Here is a 23617-nt window from a genome sequence, read left to right as displayed (position 1 = left end):
ACCCCACAGCTAGTCCTGGACCAGGCGTACAAAAGGGTAACCAACTCCCAGCCCATCCGCCTCAACCAAACAGGGTAGGGATCCCTAACGAGAAACCACGACCCCTGGGAGGAAGGCTCAAAGAATAAAAAGTTAGAAAAAGAAAACTGGGCAGACTAAGAAACTGCAGATTTATTCACCGCTGGAGACAGAGAAATACTGAGGAACTGCAGGTGGCACCAGGGTATATGAAGCAGTATCAGTTTTACTTTGTCTCCACCTGCTGGCACGGATGAATAAACCCAGGAGCCTGTACTGATCTGGGTAAGTACAGGGAAATGTCTAATTCTATGCTATAAGATTGCAGAGGGATCTCACATGGATGCTTGGTATAAGGCATGCTGGGCATGCTCAGTGTGCCAAGTCAAAGTTCTAGAAACTTGGACATAAGTTTTCCCTGTCAGGGCTCCATCTGATGATGTCACCCATGTGTGAGCACTAACATCCTGCTGTCCTCTGAGAACACCTGTTACAGGTAAGCAACTCTGCTTTCTCCCCTGGAAATCAGAAAGAGGTGGGGGGGGGGGGGGGGGGGAGAAAGAGTCTCAGTTTTTGGACACCTTAGAATTTGTTGTCCTCGGCATGTGCCTATGTAGTCTATACCTAATTCCAGCCCTGGGCAAGGGGACAACATCATCTGCATTTTGGCTAGAAAAGTAGGTACAAGTCTTTGAGGATACTTTTTCCCTTGGACAATTTTCAAAGGGAAGGCACACTTCTGTTTACCCTCTCAGAAGTATTTATTTATTTAACGTCTCTTATATACAGATAGCCGTTCGCACATCGTATCTGTTCACAAAGAACAAAAAAAACTTATGGGCAGCGCCCTTACAAATAACAGATAACAATACAAATAACCGGGGGAGGAGGCAATGCAACTTAATAGGTCAATAAATAGGGAGAAACTATAAATATAACATACATAAAACTATATACGTATATATAAGTAGTGCATAATTCACAGGAAGAAGTATCCCTGGACACTACACCTGCCCGCAGTTTTGACAATTGACCCCTTATAAAACTTATTGCATATTAAAGCAATGAGACAAAACAGCAGCATTTAACACAATGTAAAGCTGGAGAGAACACATAAATAAAGACATATGGTTGCAGTGTATAACTGAGGCACGCTTCAAGTACCTCTCTCTCACAAAGTCCGCCAGCTCCTTGGTGGAAACGTGCCCATGCTTCATGTTGTGGTAAAGAACTCCAAAGCCAGCATTCTTATCTCCCTGCACAGAAACACAGACAGCCCTGCTACAGTCACTGGCTGCAAGATTACTGGAACCCATGGGCACACAGCTCAGACCTCTCCTCTCTGCTAACAAGGATGGCAACCCGCAAAAGCTGCTCACCCACCATGCCCAAGTCAAGTTCCTTACGAGCAGCAGAGTACACAGCAACCCTGGAAAATAGCCTCCTCCCTGCAGTGCATTTACATGGGGACAGCAGACACACATCCGGCCAGCTGCAGAAAGCAGACAGCAGGACAGAAGCCTGGCTGCCTAGCTCACAGCAGACCAATTCCTTTAAACACTGAGGAAATAAAACAGACAAGCAGAAACTTGATGCACCCCACCATTCCTTCCCCCCTGGTGTGGGCACCAGCTTTGTTTAAAGTAGTCCATTTCCCAGAAAACATCCACCTGCCCACAGCTTGCCTGTTCTACTATCTCTTCTGTCCTAATATAAAAATTTATTCTACATAATACTTTAACTCATGGGAGTGTTCCTTTAGCCGTTTGTACAGGAAGCCTCTGTAATCAATCTTTTCACAAATACAATTATACATGCATCTCTATAGGCAAAGGGATATCTATCTAGCAGTTTAGAATACCTCTATATAGAGACATGCACCCACCAACCCAGAGAGAGAGACAGACACACACTAGATACCAAGTGGAAATATAAAGGACAATTTGCAAAAGATTGCTTAGTTATTTGGGTACAGGTACAAAAGGTGCTGAAATTTGCTTTGTTCAAATTTAGTTAATGGTGCCTACAGGCTTCTATAGTGCTTGTGCTTTCAGCCACATTAAAAAGGTGTTCCTGTGGATGTATTCAGGCCGGAGGAGGGGGGAAGGAAGTAAAGCAGCACATGTACAGGTGTTTTTTGAATGTATGCACAGTATTTTGCCCCCACACAAACAGCAGGGGCACAGTACGTGGGCTCTTAACATGCAAACTTTGTAGCTGCTAATTTTCGAAGGGAAATAACGCAGATTATTCCCCTTTAAAATCTGCAAAATGCATGCATTAAGAAGCATCTGCATAGTTTGCATCTAGGCAGGCTTTCAGAAAATTGCCCCCCCAAATTAGTTTTGTTATTAGGCCTGCAGGTTTTAAGTCAAAAGGGGAAATTATAACAAACTATGCTTAAGAGGTAAATCTCCTGCCACCAGCAGAAAACCATCATCAGCTCAATTATAGCACATGAAGGAACAAGTGGAGGACAGTTAGCATAAGATACCAGGCAAAGCCTTAGAAACAGAATCGGGGCTGCAGGAGACAGCCAGCAGCAGCTCCAGCCGATGCTTAAGAGAGTGCATCCTCGTCTAAGGGCAAGCTACACTGCATAGAGCCCCTCAGAAGCAAGAGGCCAGAGAACAGTTCCACCCCCCAACTCCCAACCTGACCTCAGGGGCAAAGCCAGCTCCCCATCTCCTCACCCCTCCACTGCCTTCCATGGGAGCAAAGTCAAGGGACTCAGTCCTAGATCTGGGACTCAGCTGCCCAAGTCTGCCAAAGATCAGCAATGCAGTCAGAACACACCTGTCACTAGTGCATACAAACAGCCCTAAACCCCTCAGTCACCGCCCATACAAATGCCAAGCATGTAACTCATCCCCCACCCTCAACTACACATAATCCTGCACTCCTCAGTCACTGCCCATACACCATAGCCAGCCACCCACCCCAGAGCACGTGTATCTGAGAAATTATATTTGTACCTTACTGAGACACCCTATTCTTAACAGAAAAACACACAAGGCTGAGGTGAGAGGTGAGACAAACCTGCCCCCCCCACACCATCCCAATCATAAACCCTCCAGCAAACAAAGCAGCAGCTCAAAGTTTGAGAGGTAATAAAAAGAGCACGCTCCCTTTAAGGACAGGGATCCCAGGAAGCGGATGACACCAAACCCCAGACTGTAAGCGGAGAGGAGAATAAAAACCACTGTCAGAGGCCCGATAAGGCAGCACCATGCCAGCAGGCCCCATTGCTATGGAGACAGGTTGCCTGGAAACCCGCGCCCCCTCACAGAATGCAAAAAGGCTTTGGGCTCACATCAGTCTCGCATTATTATAGCTCTGCTGCTCCTGCTGGGGCTTACCTCACTTCAGACCATCCCACCCCCTTCCCTCCCCACCATCATGAACATTAAAGGACCCCCAGGGATTGCTAATCAGGGGGGGGGGGTCTCACCAACACAACTAACCAGGTTATAGCATGCCCTCCCCCTGCACGGCTAACCCCAAAGATCAAGGCCAAAGGAGAGGGATGTGCGGAATAAAGGGGTGTATAATGAGAATCAATCTATTTATAACAGGGCATGAAAGAAAGAGACACAGAATTTTCTCAACTTTCAGTCTAACAAGTTAATTCGCAAATTAATGACCGAACCTCACCGACTCCATTACAAATGTATATGGCGATAGGAGGAATGAGAGAGACTGAGTCGCCGTGTACGAGGTCATTTACTTGAGAAATGAGTGACTGAGTAAACCTTGTTTAAACACACTGTAATCTGCTTTGGGGAACTCTGCTATCCTTATGCAGACTAAATAAAAAATTATTAAATTGGAGCAAATAAATACATTTCTTGTGAGTTATTTAACATATCTTCAAAACTATGTCAAGATCGAAACAAGATCTGTTTGAGAACAGCATACTGGGAGACTGTGCCTTGCACGTGGAGTAGAGCACACAGACCTTACACCCGCTAAAGAGGCCACAATAAATTTCACAGGGTCAGATGAAAGAGCTGGGGACATGGCTGGAGGCAGCACTGGCCACAAAACATTATGACAGATGGGATCAGCCTAGAAAAGGGGTTCCTAGACTAAACCAGAAGTATTTCAAGGACAAGGAGACCAAGGTCGGACAGGGAGCGTAGAAGTCTTCTGAGGAAGTTCTGATGAGTTAAATCCAGGCGAGAGGGTCAATAGCCTCCTAAACCACTCATTAGTACAGTGGTGGTTAAAAAGAACATACATAATGGGGATTGGCCGACATGGCATGTAGCATGCACTAATACTACATTCAAAATGACGTCAAGAAACTATTTTTCTAATTTTATCACATGCAAAAATCGTAACAACCGGGTAGGTTTTTCCAGCTTTTCAAATTTTTCACAAGTGACCTTCATAACGCCCCGCAGTATCCTTAGGCATTACTGCTCCATTTGTTGTACTGCTAAAAGGCCATTTTTAATCATTGGTCAAATGCAATTTCAATTTTTTCTTTTTTTCAAGTTATGATAAAATTCAATGTTAAGCAAATGTTGCTTACCTGTAACAGGTGTTCTCACAGGACAGCAGGATGTTAGTCCTCACATATGGGTGACTTCATAGGATGGAGCCCAATCACGGAAAACTTCTGTCAAAGTTTCCAGAACTTTGATTGGCCCCTACTGGGCATGCCCAGCATGGCACTAACCCTGCAGCTATCAGGGGTCCCCCTTCAGTCTTGTTTAAAAGCTACAGGCAGTGCCGAAAAATAAAAGAAGAAAACGATACGAACCCAACACCGCGGGGCGGCGGGCGGGTTTCGTGCGGACTAACATTCTGCTGTCCTGTGAGAACACTTGTTACAGATAAGTAACATTTGCTTTCTCACAGGACAAGCAGGATGGTAGTCCTCATATATTTATTTATTTATTTTTGGTTTTTATATACCGGAAGTTCCTGTATACAATACATATCACTCCGGTTCACATTTAACAGAGATAACTATCGCCGGGGAGCCGGTTTACATGGAACATATCGAATATAGTGAACGGATAATCTATAATAAAGTACAATCTATTATGAAATAACTAGGATCAACTTAGAACACAACTTGGAACATATAACTGAAGCAATATAGACATTACATTATTGCTGTAAGACAAGGGTGGTTGTTGTTCTTCTTGCTATTAGCTCTCTGGGAAAGCTTGACGGAAGAGCCAAGTCTTGAGTTTCACTTTAAAAGTAGTATGGCACGGCTCAAGGCGGAGGTCCGGTGGTAGGGAGTTCCAGAGAGACGGGCCCGCTGTGGATAGAGCGCGTTTCCTCAGGGTAGATTTTGCAGGTTGGGTGATCATTCTGTTCTGGTAAGCCCATCTGGTTGGTTTTTTAGAGGAGTGTAGTAGAAGCTGGAAGGTTAAGTTGAGTGGAGAGATGTTATGTATGGCCTTATGAATCATCATGCAGGTTTTGAACTGAATCCTGTATTTGATGGGAAGCCAATGGAGATGCTGGAGGATCGGGGTGATATGGTCCCTTTTTTTTGGCATTGGTAAGGATCCTTGCAGTGGCATTCAGTACCATCTGGAGTGGTTTGGTGGTGTATGCGGGAAGGCCCTGCAGGAGTGAATTGCAGTAATCTAATTTGGGGAGAATGATGGCTTGGAGTACTGTGCGGAAATCCCTATAGAGTAGAAGGGGCTTTAGTTTCTTTAGCACTTGTAATTTAAAGAAGCATTCTTTTGTAGTGTTATTTATGAATTTATTGAGGCTGAGTGTTGTCTAGTAGTACTCCCAGATCTCTGACTTGAGGAGCGGTGGCATATCCTGAGGTGTCTGGAGAGTTGCTGGATGTTGGCGGGGCAGATTGATCCGGTGCTATTATAAGGATTTCCGTTTTGTTGGTGTTTAGTATCAGGTTGAGGCTGGATAGAAGATCGTTGATGGATGAGAGGCATTTTTTCCAGAAGGCCATGGTTTTGTGCATGGTCTCAGTGATAGGGATGAGAATTTGTATGTCATCCGCGTATAAGAAATGGGTGAGCTTGAGGTTAGTAAGTAGATGACAGAGTGGGAGAAGGTAAATGTTGAAGAGGGTGGGGGAGAGTGACGATCCTTGAGGTACCCCCATCTTGGCTTGGATGGGGTGAGATTCCTTGTTGTTTCTCTTAACTTTGTATGTTCTGTTCTCTAGGAAGGACATATGTATATGTCCTTCCTAGAGAACGTTGTAAATAGGTTACGAAGGACAGACTGGCCGAAGATGGAATCTTGTCTTCCGGCCTTGTCTAAGCAATAATGAGCCGTAAAGGTATGGAGAGAACTCCAGGTAGCAGCCCTGCAAATGTCAGGAAGCTGCACAGAGCGTAGGTGCGCTACTGGAGTCGCCATGGCCCTCACAGTGTGCTTTAACACGGTCTTGAAGCGGAATGCCTGCTTGCTGATAGCAAAAGGATATGCAGTCCGCTAACCAGGAGGTGAGAGTCTGCTTACCCACAGGCTGCCCCAATTTGATGGAATGGAAAGAGACAAACAATTGAGTGCTTTTCCTGTGGGCAGCTGTATGGTCTAAATAAAATGCTAGAGCCCGTTTACAGTCAAGGGTATGCAGAGCCTGCTCTCCTGGATTGGCATGGTGCCTGGGAAAAAAGGTAGGTAGTATGATGGATTGATTGAGGTGAAAATCCGAAACTATGTTAGGTAAGAATTTAGGGTGAGTGCGGAGTACCACCCGGTCCTGCAGAAGTTTAGTGTAAGGCGGATAGGTAACTAGGGCCTGTAATTCACTAACTCTGTGAGCTGAAGTGATTGCCAAAAGGAAAATCACTTTCCATGTGAGATATCGAAGTTCACAAGAGTGAAGAGGCTCGAATGGTGGTTTCATGAGCCGACCCAAAACCAGATTCAGGTCCCAAGAAGGGGCCGGAGGACGCAGTGGAGGCTTGGAGGTGAAGCAAGCCCTTCAAGAAACGTGTTACAAAGGGTTGTACTGATATAGGAACATCCCCGAAACCTTTATGGAAGGCGGCTACCGCACTGACATGCATTCTGATGGAAGAAGTCTTTAGACCTGACTGATAAATGCCAGAGATAGTCCAAAAACTTCGTGATGGGACAGGAAAAGGGGTCAAGGGACTGAGAAGAGCACCATGGCGTGAACCTTTTCCATTTGTAAGAGTAAGCTTTTCTCGTGGAAGGCTTCCGTGAAGCAATCAAGACACGGGAAACTGGTTCAAAAAGTTTAAGTGGCTGAAGGATTAACCTGTCAACATCCATGCCGTCAGGGACAAGGCGTGAAGATTGGGATGGCGGAAGCACCCGTCGTTTTGAGCGATCAGAAGCGGGTCCATCCTTAAGGGAATGCGCTTGCGAATGGAGAGATCCTGCAGCATTGGAAACCACACTTGGCGTGGCCAGTGAGGTGCTATCAGGATCATAGTGCTCTTGTCCTGACGTAACTTCATGAGAGTCTTCGAGAGAAGATGAAGTGGAGGGAATGCATAGAGCAGATCAGTTGTCCACGAGAGGGAGAATGCGTCTCTGGGCAGAGTGTGTTTGTTGCGAATGAGAGAGCAGAAGTTCTCTACTTTGCGGTTTTGGAAGATGGAGTTCGCCACCGAGGGGTTGAGAGACCACTCGTGCGGTTGAAAGATGCGACTCAACTCGTCTGCCAACACATTGTCCACTCCCGGCAACCAGGTGGCCCTGAGGTACATCGAATGAGAGAGAGCTTCTGCCCATATCTGTGCAGCATCCTGACACAGAAAGAAGGAGCCTGTCCCTCCCTGTTTGTTGATCTACCACATGGCCTCCTGGTTGTCTGTCTGGATCAGGATAACTTGATTTGAGAGGCGATCCTGAAATGCCTTGAGAGCATATCTTATTGCTCGAAGCTCCAGGAAATTGATTTGGTGTTTGGCTTCCTCTGGAGACCAAGATCCTTGTGTCTGCAGATTGGCCACATGGGCTCCCCAGCCGAGATGGGAAGCATCGGTGGTGAAAGTTATTTGAGGGTCTGGAACCTGAAAGGGCAAGCCTTGGAGGAGATTGCCTCCACCAGGCAAGAGACTGACGGAGTGAGACGGTTACTTGGACCATGGTCGACGGGATGAACACTGAGTCCATTGTGACCATAGAGTCCACTGCATGACTCATGGCCAATCGTGCCATTGGTATGATTTGCACTGAGGACGCCATGTGTCCCAGAAGGATGAGAAAGTGATGAGCAGTCACGGATTGCTGAGACTGCAGCTCGTGTGCAAGAGACACGAGAGTGAGTGCTCACTGTCGAGGCAGAAAAGCCTTTGCCTGCAAGGCAAAAGATCAGAGCCTTCTACCTCAGGACCCACTGAATGGAACAATCTCCCACCGGACCTTAGACAAGATCCTTGCCCAATATCCTTTAAGAAAAAATTAAAAACATGGTTATTCAACCTTGCATTTCCAGATTCTGCATTTAACTAATCACTTATTTCTCTTGGAATGCTTTAGGACATTTATTACTATGCATTGTAATTATTTTTCTCTCTGTTCAGTTAAATTTTAAAGTTTAACTATGTTTGCCATGTTTACCATTTGTTCTTAGTTCTATGTATCGCCGTTCAGGCAGTTTCTTGTTCCTTGTAAACCGGTTTGATTTGTATTTAATGCAGGAAGATCGGTATATAAAAACCAAAAATAAATAAATAAAGGTGTCCAAGTCTGCCCCCAATGAACGACAAGGTTTGAGATGGGACTAAGTAGGTTTTGTCGTAGTTGATGAGAAATCCTAATGAAATCAGAGTGTATAAGATTAGATTGAGGGACAACAGAGCAGCTTGCTGAGTGGGAGCCCTGATTAACCAGTCTTCTAGATAGGGGTAGACTTGAACACCTTGGGTCCTGAGGAAGGCTGCAACTACTACGAGGCATTTTGTGAAGACTCGTGGCACAGATGCTAGGCCGAATGGAAGCACTCTGTATTGATAGTGCTTGGGGCTTACTAGAAACCTCAGTTATTTGCGATGAGATGGAGTTATCGCAATATGAGTGTATGCGTCCTGGAGGTCCAGAGAGCAGAGCCAGTCTCCTCTTTGTAGAGGAGGAAGAAGCGAGCCTAAGGTTACCATCTTGAACTTCTCTCGCTGAAGGTACTTGTTGAGGGCCGGTAGGTCCAGGATAGAATGAACACCTCCCGATTTTTTGGGGATTAGAAAGTACCGGGAATAGAACCCTAGGCCATGCTGAAAGTAGGGCATGGGTTCTATTGCCTTGGACTGGAGAAGGATGGAGACCTCTTGATCCAGAAGGATGGAGTGATCGGATGTTCTCCACATCAGTAGAGGTGGGGAGTCCGGTGGCATGGAGAGAAAGTTCAGATGGTAACCCTGAGCAATTATCGCCAGTACCCATTGGTCTGAGGTGATTGAGTGCCATATGTTGTGGAAGTGGCACAATCTACCTCCCACTGGTATGTGAGGCAGTGGAATCTGGCTGCTGCTCTCTAGGTGGAAGTCAAAAACCTGAAGCAGGCCCTGGTTGAGGAGCTGCTTATGGCTTTTGTTTACGTGTTTGAAGAGACTGTGCTTTTTGAAAAGGTCTCGTGGCACGGGATCTGGTTGGTGGCGGGTAGGACTTCTTTGGGCAGAAGAATTAATTTTTAGAGTTCTTTCTGAAGGACTGTTTAGAAGAATAGTCAGAAGGCATCAGAGAGAGCTGTCTTAGGGTCTCATGATGGTCAAATTCCGCCACCGTTCGCTGAATCTGTTCGCCAAACAGATTGTCCCCCACACAGGGCAGGTCGGATAGCCTGTCTTATACTTCAAGGCGAAGGTCGGAAGACTTGAGCCAGGCCAAAATAGCAGCTGCAGATACCTTAGTGGCAGTGTCAAAGATATCATAAAATGATCTGATCTCATGCTTGCCTGCCTCAAAACCCTGGTTTACTAGGGTTTGAAGCTGATCTTGGAATTGTTGAGGCAAGGTATCTGTCAAATCTTGTATCTGCTTAAAAATAACCCTATTATATTGGGTCATATAGAGCTGATAGGCGGCAATCTGGGAGATGAGCACTGAGCCTTGGAATACCTGGTGGCCAATGGCATCTAAAAACTTCTGATCCTTGCCCGGGGGAAAAGAGATATGAGGCTTTGATCTCTTTTGTGCAGATTCAACAACTACAGATTGGTGCTCCAATTGAGTTTTCTGAAAGCCTGGAGCTGACTGCACCAAATAGGTAGTATCAGCCTTTCTGTGCACTGGAGCAATGGAGCCAGGATGTTCCCAATTCTTGAGGTCCAGAAGAACCTGGTGGATAGGGATGGAGGTTATTTCCTTGGGAGCATCCGGGAATTGGAGCAACTCCATCATCTGATGTCTGTCATCCTGTCCAGTCTGTAATTGGAAGGGAACCAATTCAGACATTTCCTTCACAAAATTTATAAAAGGAGAGGTCCTCTGGAGGAGAACGCTTCCTACTTTCAGTGGGTGAAGGTAAATCATTGGTGTCTGGCGAGGAATCATCAGTCCAGGTATCATAAGGATCAGCACCTGTCCCTCTAGGAACTAGAGGGGAATGGGGTGGTGGGATACCTGAAGGTCCTGGTCTAGGAGGAATTATCGGAGGCACCGATGAAGGCATCGGCGCAGGCAGAGGGCATCGATGGATGGCTCGGTGGCGCCGGATGTATCGGCACCAATGGTTGGATCGGTGGCGAGGGACGTATCGGCATCGATGACTGAGGCAGGACTCCGGATGGAGGGATGTGGAACGGTGTTTCACCTCCCGATGACAGAGTAAGTGGAGAGGGCACCGGAGCCATCGGTGACCCGGGGTCCATCGGTGGAAAAGTGGCTATGAGCTCTTCCCATCCTGGATAGCAGCGGTGCCAACGCTGCTGGAATCGGGTCTGTGCTCAGTTCCACAATCTGTACCGGTGTCGGAGGAACCTGGAGTCGTTGCATCGCCTTGTCGATGGCCTCCTGAACCATCCGGTCCAGTTCTTCTCGGAGACCTGGAGCAAGCAGCCCCGGCTCCAGAGGTATAGCTGGAGGGACCACGGTTAAAGGCGGAGTCGCGGCTCCCGATCCCCTGTTGGGTGAGGGTTGCCTCGGTGACCCGGCTGCCGAAAAGGTCGGTGCCTTTTCTGGATGGGGGTTTTTCGATGGCAGCTCGGACGATGGTGAGGTCGATGACTTTGCTCCCTCAATGGTCTGAGACTTACGATGTGTATGTTTCTCTCTGCGATCCCCTCGGTCCTGAGGAAGGAGAAGAAGGTGTCGAAGGCAGAGATGTCATCGATGCCAGACGGTCACAGGCCGGTGGTCGATACTGGTACGAAGTTGACGGTGCCGGTTCAGACCTTTTGGTGTCATTAAGGCACATTTGGTGCAGGTTAGGACATCGTGCTCTCGTCCAAGACACATTACACAGACTTTGAGGGTCTGTGATAGACATGGTGTAATTACAGTCTGGGCACCGATGGAACCCCGACACCATGGAAAAAATTGAGCTGCGGTACGGTCGAATGCCAGTAGGCCGCGAGGGCCAAACTCGACGGAAAATGGGTAAAAACTTACCGGAGTACCGTGGCTTGAAAAAAGTTAAAGGAGAGAACCCTGTGGGGCAAATAAACTTTTAGTAATTCCGTGAGGAAAATTCCTGTCAGGAATCTCTGCAGAGCTCCTTTACCGTGAGGCTACTGCTGCGTGGAAAAAAGAAAAATGAAGGGGGACCCCTGCTGGCTGCAGGGTCAGTGCATTGCTGGGCATGCCCAGAATGGGCCAGTCAACGTTCTGGAAACTTTGACAAAAGTGCTCCGTGATTGGGCTCCATCCTGTGATGTCACCCATATGTGAGGACTACCATCCTGCTTGTCCTGTGAGAATACCGTAAGCAAATGCTTCTCTAGGAACTTAACCATTCGCCGGTACTTAGAACTTCCCTTAGGCTAGAAGAATCTCATTCCACTGTGTTCAAATGTATCCTTCGGGGAGATAGCATTGAATTTTATCATAACTTGAAAAAAAGATAAAGAAAAAATTGAAATTGCATTTGACCAATGATTAAAAATGTTGAGATTACTACCTGATAATCTCCTTTTCCTTAGTGTAGACAGATGGACTCAGAACGAATGGGTATAGTATCCGCGTGCTAGCAGTTGGAGACTGATCTGACGTCAGCACGGGGTATATATACCCCCACAGGAAGCGTAGCAACTTAGTAATCTTCCTTGCAAAAGCTGTTATGGATGTGTGTACTGACGTTCAGTGAAAAGTGAAAACAGGATTCCCCTGACAGATTGATAGTAGCTGGAGACCGCCAGCATTCCCAACCGGAAGGCGTTGACACCTGGTAGAGTGTACGCTCTTATGGAAATAGATGACATGGCTTACCTTGAATCGGTGAAACCCATGTACACAGGCAGCTGGGCGGGATGCTGAGTCCATCTGTCTACACTAAGGAAAAGGAGATTATCAGGTAGTAATCTCAACATTTCCTGGCGTGTAGCCAGATGGACTCAGAACGAATGGGATGTACAAAAGCTTTACTCCCAGCCTGGGCGGGAGGCTGCCTGAGGACCATGTAGTACTGCCCTCGCAAATGCCGAGTCCTCCCTAGCTTGGACATCCAGACTGTAGAACCTGGAGAAGGTATGGAGGGAGGACCATGTCACCGCTTTACATATTTCTGCAGGCGACAGCATCCTGGATTCCGCCCAGGATGCTGCTTGTGCTCTGGTAGAATGAGCCTTGACCTGTAGAGGCGGAGACTTCCCAGCCTCTACGTAAGCTGCTCTGATAACTTCTTTAATCCAGCGGGCGATGGTGGTCCGCGAGGCCGCTTCACCTTGCTTCTTCCCGCTGTGCAGGACGAACAGATGGTCCGTCTTTCGTAGGTCTCGTCTCACTTCCAGATATCTGGGCAGCAATCTGCCAATGTCGAGATGGCGTAATAAACGCCCTTCTTCAGATTTCTTCAAACCCGCCATGGTAGGCAAGGATATGGTTTGGTTAAGATGAAACTGTGAAACCACTTTCGGTAGAAAGGAGGGAACAGTGCGAACATGGATACCCTCCGGAGTGATTCTGAGAAATGGATCCCGGCAGGACAGTGCTTTAGCTCTGAGATGCAGTGTGCTGAACATACAGCCAGCAAGAACACCATCTTCAAGGTTAGAGAACGGAGAGACAGGCCCCGAAGGGGTCTGAAGGTGGATCCCGCGAGGAAATCCAAAACAAGGTTAAGGTTCCATAAGGGCACTGGCCACTTCAGTGGCGGACGAATATGCTTGACTCCTTGCAGGAAGCGAGAAACATCTGGGTGCTTGGCGATGGTCTTGCCATCCCTCCTGGGACCATAGCACGACAGCGCAGTCACCTGAACCTTGATGGAGCTGAGGGAGAGACCCTTCTGAAGTCCATCCTGCAGGAAATCCAACACAATAGGGATTGTGGTCGCATGTGGATTGGTGCCATGAGTGTCGCACCATGCTTCAAATACTCTCCAGATCCTTACGTAGGTGAGGGATGTGGAAAACTTGCGAGCTCGGAGGAGTGTATCTATCACGGGCTCCGAGTAACCTCTCTTCTTCAGTCTAGCCCTCTCAATGGCCAGACCGTAAGAGAGAATTGAGCTGGATCCTCGTGGAGGATGGGACCTTGACGCAGAAGGTCCCGGAGAGGCGGCAGGGGAATGGAAGCAGCCTCTAATCGCCGGGGTACAAGATCCCCCGGGATTCCCGATTGGTCGAGACTGCCCGCTAAGTCCGGGGTAGCCCCTGGGGAACTGTCGGCAAACCGTGGCTGAGACGGGTCCTGGCCCAAGGGTCCCACGGCCTCCTCACATTGGGCACATAGGGAGTCTGGCTCTTCACTGTGCGTGGCCCTAAGCTGGCATGCAGAGCAGAGGCCAAGGGCTTTAATACCCAAGGCAGGCGGCGCCGCCGCTGAAAACGCTGATGCGTTCTGTTCCATTGAAAAAGAAGCGGCAATAATATATGCTTAATACAACAGGCGCGCAAGAATAACAATATGCGGCAGCAATAGGCGCTTAATACAACAGGCGCGCAATAATAATAATAATATGCGGCAGCAATATGCGCTTAATACAACAGGCGCACAATAATAATAATATGTTCTCCGCACTAGGCGGTCATGAAAACAGCTCAATGGCATGCAATATGCTCTCAGCGATATGCAGCCAACAATACATGCTTAAAGGCTTTCAATAAGCGCTCAGCAATAAGCGATTAACAATATACGCTCAATGGTATTCAATAGGCACTCAGCAATATGCGGTGTAGCAATACACACTCAATGGCATTCAATAGGCTCTCAGCAATATGCGGTTTGGCAATACACGCTCAATGGCATTCAATAGGCTTTCAGCAATAAGCGTTTAGCAATATATGCTCAATGGCATTCAATAGGCTCTCAGCAAGAAGCAGTTATTTATTTATTTTTTTATTTAAAATTGTTTGTATACCGTCTTTACAAACAGTGTTTAATCAAAACAGTTTACATAATTAAATAAAAAACAAATGTAAATAAAGATTTAAATTAGCAAAATTAAGTTAGCAATATATGCTCAATGGCATGCAATAGGCTCTCAGCAATATGCAGTTAGCAATACACGCTCAGTGGCATATGCTCTTAGCAATAAGTCAATATACGCATAAGGAGAAATAGAGCCGCGCCTATTACGGGCGCTCAATACCTGAACAAGGCCCACAAAATGGCGCCCTCCACGGCTTGCCACGCCGCCGATCCTCTGTTCCTCGGAGACCAGAAATAAGAGATGTACGCCTTACCTGGTCCTCGGCGCTTCCCGGCTGGAACCCGGGCAGTCTCCGGCTGCGGGGGGGAGAGGGCAAGTACCTTCACCGCCACGTTTGAGGATATGCACCCGCTGCCTCGTCCACGCCGGGACCGAGGCGCCTCGTATGCCTCACCCGAACCTCGCCCGGGGGCTATGTCCCTGCCACGATTCGGCCACCGGACCGAGGACTTAGACCTCCGGGGGATCACGGAAATCACCCCGGGAAACTCTACTGGGGGAGGGACCTTAGGGTATCACCGCAGGAGTGCGGGGCTCGATGCTGTAGAAGTTTTAGTTGAAGAAAATAGAAAGTAGATTGGAAACACGCTCAGCGAGCGTGCAGGCTCTCCAAACTGCTTTGGAGACGGAAATTACTGAATCGCTGCGCTTCCTGTGGGGGTATATATATATACCCCGTGCTGACGTCAGATCCGTCTCCAACTGCTAGCACGCGGATACTATACCCATTCGTTCTGAGTCCATCTAGCTATACGCCAGGAAATGGCCTGTTAGCAGCACAACAAATGGAGCAGTAATGCCCAAGGATACTGCGGGGTGTTATGAAGGTCACTTGTGGAAAAATTTGAAAAGGGTGTTACAATTTTTGCATATGAAAATTAGAAAAATAGTTTGACATCATTTTGAATGTATTATTAGTGTAATGGTCAAACACTTGAAAAAAAGAGTATCTATCGAGTTACATACCATGCACTGCCATTCTGAGAGACCTTGCTCTTATTCCGGGACTAGGGCCTCCACAGCATCCCCAGGCTGGGGATGCTGTGGAGGCAGGGAGGAGGAAGGCCCATTCATCAAGCAATGCCAACACCCAGTGGAAAGACCTCAGATCCATGCTAGCCAGTTCCCAGAAGGAGTCATGGGGTGTGGGTCTTGGCTGAGGACTATTACTGTAACGTCTGGGCTAAGTAAGGCAAAAGGGAGATATAAAAATAGCTGGAAGCCCAAAGAAGCTTCTAGAAAAACACAAATGAACACACAGCAAAAAAGGTTTTCTGCACTCCGCAATGAGTGAAGAATTTGCTAGTAGGAAAGAATGGTGGCCCTAGCTGGTATGAGGCTGTTATGTCATGCTGGGGGCATTACCCTTTTCAAAGGGTGAGGAGTGTGCCTGAACAGAGCACACATCACCAGCAAACAATTAGGGAGGAGCAGAGCCAAGAAGCCTGGAAGAGATCTTGCCCTTCTGATGCACCCACCCCTAATCAAAAGCCACTGGAGGAGTGACTGAGTAAACAAAAAAAAAAAAAAAATTTAAAAAAAGTCAACTTGCACTGGAAAATGCGATTATCGCTCAGGAAGACTGGATGTCTGTCAGCACAGGAACTCATTAAGGTCAATGTGATTAACAGGGCATAAGACTGCACCGTCTTACCGAAACTGAGGGCAAACTTCCGCTGCATAGGAGGGAAGAGAGGTCACACTACGACCTGGTTCTAGATGAGCCCTGCATGATGGCCCATGGGAACTTCAGCTTTTGTGCTTTATCATTCTTGGGCTGAGCTTGGCAGGATGCAAAAGCAGAAAGTCAGCTATCCCCAACTTCACCAGGAGCCCCCTCTTAAAATAGCAATCTCTGTCCTCTCACACCACTGAGCAGGAGTCTAACCCCTGGGAATAAGTGATGTTAGGAGCAAGACCCTATGGTGAAACATTCCTACTTAAGGAAATCACAAGAAAAAGCTGCAGAGAAGTCTCCAACGGCTTAACCGCATCCAGCTTCACTTCTGTCGTCACCTGCAAGGAGCGCGACTCCTTCGCAGGCAGGATCCCAATACATTCTCCAATCTACTAGTGCAGCACCTATCTGCAGCCACCCCCAGGATGGAAGACCTCTCAACACATATCTAGCACTCTAGACTGTATGAACATTTCTAAATGTGGAGAGAGCGTGAGAGTACTCAAGCAGATGCACACACACACACACACACACACACACACAGCAGATGGCTATAAAGAAACTGCTGCTACTCCTACACAAACTCCTTCAGAAAGCATGGCAGCATGCTGTGTTCAAAAGGACAGAGTAAAAATACCTCCACCACTGGCACGAGGCACAAAAATACTTGCAAACGCTCACCTCAGTATTTATAGCTAAAAACGGTTTTCTATTTTGGTCTCTTGTGAAATCTGATTTTTTGATGACATGGAAAAGAAATGAAAAATTCTGTCAACAGAAATCACACTCCGCTCAGATTCCAGCTTCTAAAAAAAAAGTTCAGCTATTTTGCAGAAATTTGCTCTCTTTTTTAAAAAAAAAATTATTCATTCCCCCCCAGGGGACAAGAAATTAAATTTTGTTTTAGTTTATAAAAAAAGTATTTATGGCTCCCTGGAGGGGTAGTGCTCAACGAACTCCTGGTTACTTTTTCCTGCTCAGGCTCCTGATCTTACCGCAAAAACCTAAGCAGCTGTCCCAGGCCCAGCATTAGAACTAGCTCTCAATGGAGCAGTACCCTACTCCCAGACAAGAGGAAGCAACAGAGGAAAGAAGAAAACCAGAGCGAGAAGTCTCCCAGAGTTACAGATGACGGAGCCCCGGTGCCAACGCTGGACTCTTAGTAAAGAGTGAGCTGCAGTCCTCTCACGAGCTGAAGTGGGGGCTTATGTATGGCTGCGTCCATGGGCAGGACTCCCCAAACAACCAGAGTGGGATTAATACCATCAGCGTCCCATTAAGAGTCAGGCAAACTGAGAAATAAGATTAAGTGGCTTTTCTGAAGCCACACAAAACTTGAGTGGCAAAGTTGGGATTAGAATTGAGGCAGAGGGAAATAAAGCAATTCACCCAAAAGTTACACACAGCATCTCAGGCGTTCCTGTTGCCTAGTCCCCAAATCTTTCATTCCCACTTAAAAAGTATCCCACTGGGCCCATAGGACACAGGGAGCATCCCATCTTGCCTGGGACTGGTGATTGCTGCTTACCAGATCCAGGTACAATGAAGCTGGGAGAAACATAAAAGCCCCTTTCCTGCAGACTGCTAAAAACTGAGCTGGGGAGACTCTTCCTGAGGCATCAGCATGACTCGTCATGAGTACACACTAAACCATTCATGCAGTTACAGGCATAACAGCCTAGAGGTCAGAGCAGCCGGCTGAGAACCAGGGAAGCCAGAGTTCAAATCTTGCTTCTCCCACTGATGCTCCTTGCAACCCTAAGTCAATTTACTTCACCCTCCACTGTCTCAGATACAACTTAGAAGACAGACCTCCGGAGCAGGAAAAAAAAATCACTACAGTAAAGGCAACTTTCTTTGAGCTCAGATTTGTAAAAGGCGCGTAAGAGAAAACAACAACAAAAAAAAAGCTCATAAGAGTTGTTTGAACAGGTGGAGGTTAAGGGATTATCGCAAAGTCGCACAGCGAGCGACAGGGACACTGGGGTCTGCAGAGTTACAGCACTGGGCAGAAGATGATCGGAGTCAGGGCAAAGTCAGCCCGCTCCCTACAACCAGCAGCAGACGACGACAGTGGAGTCAGTGCCAGGCACTCCCTTCTCAACTGTCGTCCCCACCCCCCCCACACACACACACCATCTTCCCTCAGGGTGAGACTACAGAGCTGGTAGCTTCTTCCTTATCTCCACCCCTCCCCCACCATGGCAATGCACTCAGCATCCTCCAGAGAAAGGATAAGCCTTACCCAAAAGTTCTCCGCGAAACAGGACATCTTGGAGGTGTGCAGAGGATGGAGATGTGTGCTAGGCTCAGCTGCTGGAACGCTGCAAACAGAGTGAAAAACAACACGAGACACTCAGTCTGGCATCTGAGAATTTTCTGGAGCTCTAGGCAGCCCTCTCCATTACCAGCTAGTGGACTGGCTAGAGCAGCAAGGACACTGACACCATGAACCAAAGCTGGTGGCAGCAGAGGCAGAGCAGCATGGGAGGACCAAGAATAAAACGACAGGGGATTCGGGGGGGGGGGGGAGTTGAGAAAACCATGGAGCCCCATTCATAACAAAAAGTGCAAAACTACCCAGGCGTCAACTTATAGCTCTGCCAGGCAAACAGGACTTAAACCCACTGCATGCCACCAAATGTCAGTGTCCAGGGCACAAGCCTGCTTAAGCACCGTAACGCCTGCCCTGCAGCACCCATTGCTATTCTAATACTGAGACCCCGCCATACACAGCTCTACCAATGCTCCTCACTCCTGCCTGCAGCACACCCTATCCTAGTACTGAAATCCCTCACACACAGAAACACACAGCTCTGTCAGAGCATCTCGCTCCTGCCCTGCAGCACCTGCTATTCCATTTTCGAGAACCCCATGCACAGCTCTGCCAATACACCTCACTCCTGCCCAGCACCCCCACCTATTCCAGCACTGAGCTTCTCCCTACTCCCCCCAGTTTTGCCAGTGCACCTGCCCTCCAGGACCCCCCCCTTGCATACCAGTACTAAGCTGCCGCCCCCCCACACATACACACACACAGTGGAAGGTACGGCAGTCCCTTACCAGTTCACAGCTGTGTTACTCCAGGTAAGAACGCTCTCCCTGCAAATCTCTTCCTTAAAAAAGTTTCCCCGCTCTACCTCCCCTAGTCAGTTTCTCTTCTCTATGCAGCCCACAGTACAATATTTGTCTGCCTATTTTTCCTCATAAAATCAGGCGAGGATTGTGCCCAGTCCTTCCCTACCACCCTCTTGGCTGACCTGTTCTCCAAGCTCCGCCACCTGCCTGGCCTTACCCCATGCACCTCCGTGTTCCCCAAAACTCACCGAGAGCCTCTGCCTGCTGGGCCGATTAGGGGTCATTTCTCTTCGCTCCCAGCTGCTGAAACTTCACCGCTTCCTCTCTGGGGACAGCAGACACAAGAAGAGGTGGTCAGGTAAGGACAGGCCAGAAAAGAAGAAGAAGATCTGCCCCCTCCTCTGCATCCCCACCCCACAAGAAGCCCAAGTGGGAAGCTTTTGCTGCCGAGACAGCCAGCAAACAGGAGGCAGCACAGAGCCTAGGCTGCTAGGAGGCAGACAGCTATGTTATCTACTGGCAGGATAATTAAGAAAAATCCATCTAAAGAAGGTATGAGGGCAGGAGGGAGGGATATGAGAGGAAAGGAGGGAAAGCCAGGAAAGAAGGAGGGAGATGGGAGATGAGGAGGAGGAGTGGAACTACATTTGCCAGTAGAACGAAGAAGCATTAGATTTGAGTCCAGTCCTGGCTTTCCAGCCTAACTCCATCTACTCCAATGCATTCTGGTTTATGGAGTCTCACGGGAAAAAAAAATGAGGGTTAAATTTAAAGATCTGGCACAATTCTACCACCCATCCAGGCACTTTTTGTATAACCTTTTCACTGCAGTTATTTTTCCCCTTCCAGGATATTAAATCCTTTGTTGAGATACATTCTGTTTAAAAACCGTGCAAGCTCTTCTTGCACTTTCCTGTCCGAATTTGGCCTGGGGATGGAAACATTTTGTTTTCACCTTTGCCCAGCTTCACATTGCTTCTGCAAACATTTTTTCAAGTACAAAACACAGTTAGCATCAGATGATAGTACCCGGTTCTTAAGAAGCCACTTCCTTTCTGCAGTAACTCGAATGTGAAAAAAAAAAAAAAAAAAAAAAGAGAGAAACTGTGAGCTGCAAGTCCCAAACCGGCTGCCACATGATATCCGAGTGACGTAAAATTCAGAGCTTGACTGCTGACACGTTCCACTTCGACCCCCCTCACACCACCACAGCTTAGAGAAAGGCCGACCTGCAGCCAGGACACAGTACCCCAGAGCTGGGGGACACACACACACACATGCCAAGGGCAGGAGACGGGACGGAGGGCGCGGGCCAATCCCGCGTGGATCTCACAGGGGTAGCTCCAGCCCGCTTCACCCAGGCAGGATTCTGAGCAGGCCGCAGTGCCTCTGGACTGGACCGCCTAAGGAATTATCCAGAGAGGGTGATGGCACGTTCAAGGTCTCAAAATCAGCCGGGTCCTGTCTTCAGATGCGACAGCAGAGCGAGGGGGGTCAGGCTGCAGCTGGTTTAGTGACATCACATCTGTCACATTTCCAAAAGAGAGAAAAACAAGGAGGCATTCACCCAGCATAAGCCTAGCGGGGGCCTCTTCTGCACTCAGCACCCCAGCTGGAAACCTCTGAAAATATTAGGATTAGGTTAGCCATGGCAATGTACCTTCTCTTTCACCCAAAGATGCTTTAGCAGAAAGGATTAATGCATCGTCTGGAGCCCTCCCCCACAGGGTCTGGGCCTTCAGAAAGTCCCTGTTGTGTGCAGGTTTCAGGACTTTCCCCAGGGTATGACAGCTTGCTTGGCTCTGCGTAGACAAGGCTCTACTTCCTCTTTCTGGGAGCGTGAAGAGATACGCCAACCTTTGCACCCAGCTTGCTAGAAGAGGAAGGCTCTCTCCCTGCCCCCAAACCCACCCTAATAAATTTCAGCTTGTTGACTTTTTTTCTTTTGTACTGGGATAGGATGGGATCAGCACTTTCCCCCAGAGACAATGGTTTGGGACAGATCCACACCGTTCATGAAATGGACAGGGATATCCTGCCATGTGCTCGCTTCCTGCAAGCAAGTACAGCAACACAGAATAAAGATTCCTGTCTCATCCTGGGGAATTGGGGGGAGGAGGTGTCCCTTTCATTCGTGACCTCCTAACTCTCTGTGGCACAGACCATCTTCAAGTTTAAGCCTCAGGTCCCAATGGCAATAATGCCCAAATGCCCTGGTACAGCCGCCATTGTTGGTGCTATAACGTATTGAGGGGTAGGGGGAACCAGAACAGTGCCCCTCACTGGAAGAAACGTAGCACAGTGCATGTAACGAGTTCCTTCAGTATCTGCATACGCTCACACAACATTAAAGCTCATCCCCCAGCATCCATACATGCTCAACAAGCTGCTGCACAGTGGGGGAGGAATCAGGTGTGCCGAACCTCCCAGCCTACCATCAGCACACATTCACTCTCTGAGCGTGGAAGTCTCCACACTTCATCCCATCGTGGTGCACATCTCAGCGATTTTACCGAACCACCCAATGCTTTTATCATGCAAAACTATATTCCAACATCAAATTCTGTTACACTTCTACACAGGAAGGAGGACATGGGTGGGAGTATAGGATTTGCGCTATAAAAAAAAAAAAGTTAAAATCTCAAACGTTTGTTACTGGACCACAGCAGTTTCCTCTCCTCAGGTTCCTTAGTGTCTCACCACTGAGGAAACGCCTATCCCCCTGCCAGCACAACAGCAGCAGGAAATGTGGGTCTGACACCAGCTCCCACACAAAGGACCCAAACCAGGCAGCTGCCACCGCAGGGATTTCATGAGCCTCCCAGGAGAGCACCAGCCCAAGATGAGGGAATCTGTTCTTCCATCATGTTCAGAGCGGAGATCCCAAGAAACTGCCGACATATCACCTAACTACAAGCCTTCTCTGAGGCACACAGCACTGGGTGGCACAGCTCCTCTTTTGGGGAGGAGAGATGTGGGAAGTAAGGTGATCTCACCCAGGAGTGACAAAGGCTCCATTGCCATGCGTTATCTACAATCATCCCTGAATCAATATGAGGTGGTGGTTCAGGGTCAACCAAAAGGGAGACTTCCCTACTGCAAAATGCAAAGAAGAGGTGAGATTTGAGGACCTAAACATGCATATATATATCCTAGAGAGGGAAAAGAGAAGCAGGCTGATATATGATTGAGACATTTAAATATCTGAAAAGGTATTGATAATACACATAGTAACTATGAAGAAGAACAAAATTAACTCACTGGTGTACATGTCCGATGAAGGTGTAGGTCACAAAAGCAGGATTATTACCCTTTCGTTCAATTGACACCACACCATTTCATTGGTTTGGAACCAATGAAATGAGCCTTCTTTAAATACACAGAGACTGAAAACCTGATCAAGAGACTGGATTTCGAATATAAGAATTTTAAAAGGAATTAAAGTCACTACATGTTAAAAAAAAAATAAAAAATAAAACTGTGTGGTGTCAACTGAACGAAAGAGTAATAAATCCTGCTTTCATGACCAACACCTTCATCGGACAAATACATATACCCCAATGAGTTAATTTTGTTCCTCTTCATAGTTACTATGTGATATTGTTGGTTGAGGACATTTTAGAGGTTTGCTTTGATTTTGGAATTCATTCCATTGATAATGCACAACCAAACCTTTTCTAATAGAAATGGAGCTACATGGAACTCCAAAGCGGCAGACTTAGGAACAATAAGGAAATATTTTGTCATGGAAAGGCGTGGTAGATGCCTGGAATACCCTCCTGGAGAAGGCGGCAAAAATAATTAAGATAATTCAAAAAGGTGCGCTAGAAACACAGAGGAAGGTAAGGAAGCACTGGGGTAACCCGCACAGAAGGGCAGTTACAATCCCTAACACCTTTCTGGGCAGAATGGATGAGCCATTTTGGACTTTTATCTGCCATCGTTTGTAGCAGAGGAAGATGTGAGTGAGGACACAGATAAACAGGGTGTGAGGTCAGATGCAGAATGCAGGAAACAGGGTTGTGTGGCAATACAGAGACTCTGTATCTGTCATACCTGAAAGGTTTTAATGATGCATGAACTTCAAAACTTTTCTTTTGGAAACAAATCAGAACTAGGGGAGGTCACGAAATGAAACTCCAGGGAGGAAGACTCAGAACCAATGTCAGGAAATATTTCTTCACAGAGAGGGTGGTGGATGCCTGGAATGCCTTGCCGGAAGAGGTGGTGAAGGCAGAAAACAGTGAAAGAATTCAAAGGGGCATGGGATTAACACTGTGGATCCCTAAAGGCTATAGATGACAGAAATGGCGCACGGGCGTAACTTGCTGGTG

The 23617-nt window shown here is 47.6% G+C and overlaps 1 protein-coding gene across 7 annotated transcripts in view; it reads right to left on the bottom strand.

The window, feature by feature from the left end:
* Positions 1-23617, bottom strand: part of FCHO1 (FCH domain only 1) — a 160094-nt gene that overhangs the window by 126279 nt on the left and 10198 nt on the right. For 5 of the 7 annotated variants that reach the window (XM_029613705.1, XM_029613710.1, XM_029613707.1 and 2 more), the window contains exons 2-4: positions 19532-19608; positions 18451-18529; positions 1183-1274 (exon numbers count right to left, since the gene is read on the bottom strand). In XM_029613705.1, the coding sequence (XP_029469565.1) occupies positions 1183-1274; positions 18451-18477 (119 nt within the window). In that variant the 5' untranslated portion in view covers positions 18478-18529; positions 19532-19608. Of the gene's footprint in view, positions 1-1182; positions 1275-18450; positions 18530-19531; positions 19609-23617 lie in introns of those variants that run through there. The other 2 variants (XM_029613709.1, XM_029613711.1) reach the window with 2 other exon arrangements.

The sequence above is a fragment of the Rhinatrema bivittatum genome, chromosome 8, assembly GCF_901001135.1.
Source record: "Rhinatrema bivittatum chromosome 8, aRhiBiv1.1, whole genome shotgun sequence".
In the NCBI taxonomy this organism is placed as follows: Eukaryota; Metazoa; Chordata; class Amphibia; order Gymnophiona; family Rhinatrematidae; genus Rhinatrema; species Rhinatrema bivittatum.
The sequence above is the reverse complement of the archived record's forward strand: the minus strand, read 5'-3'. Positions and strand labels throughout refer to the sequence as shown.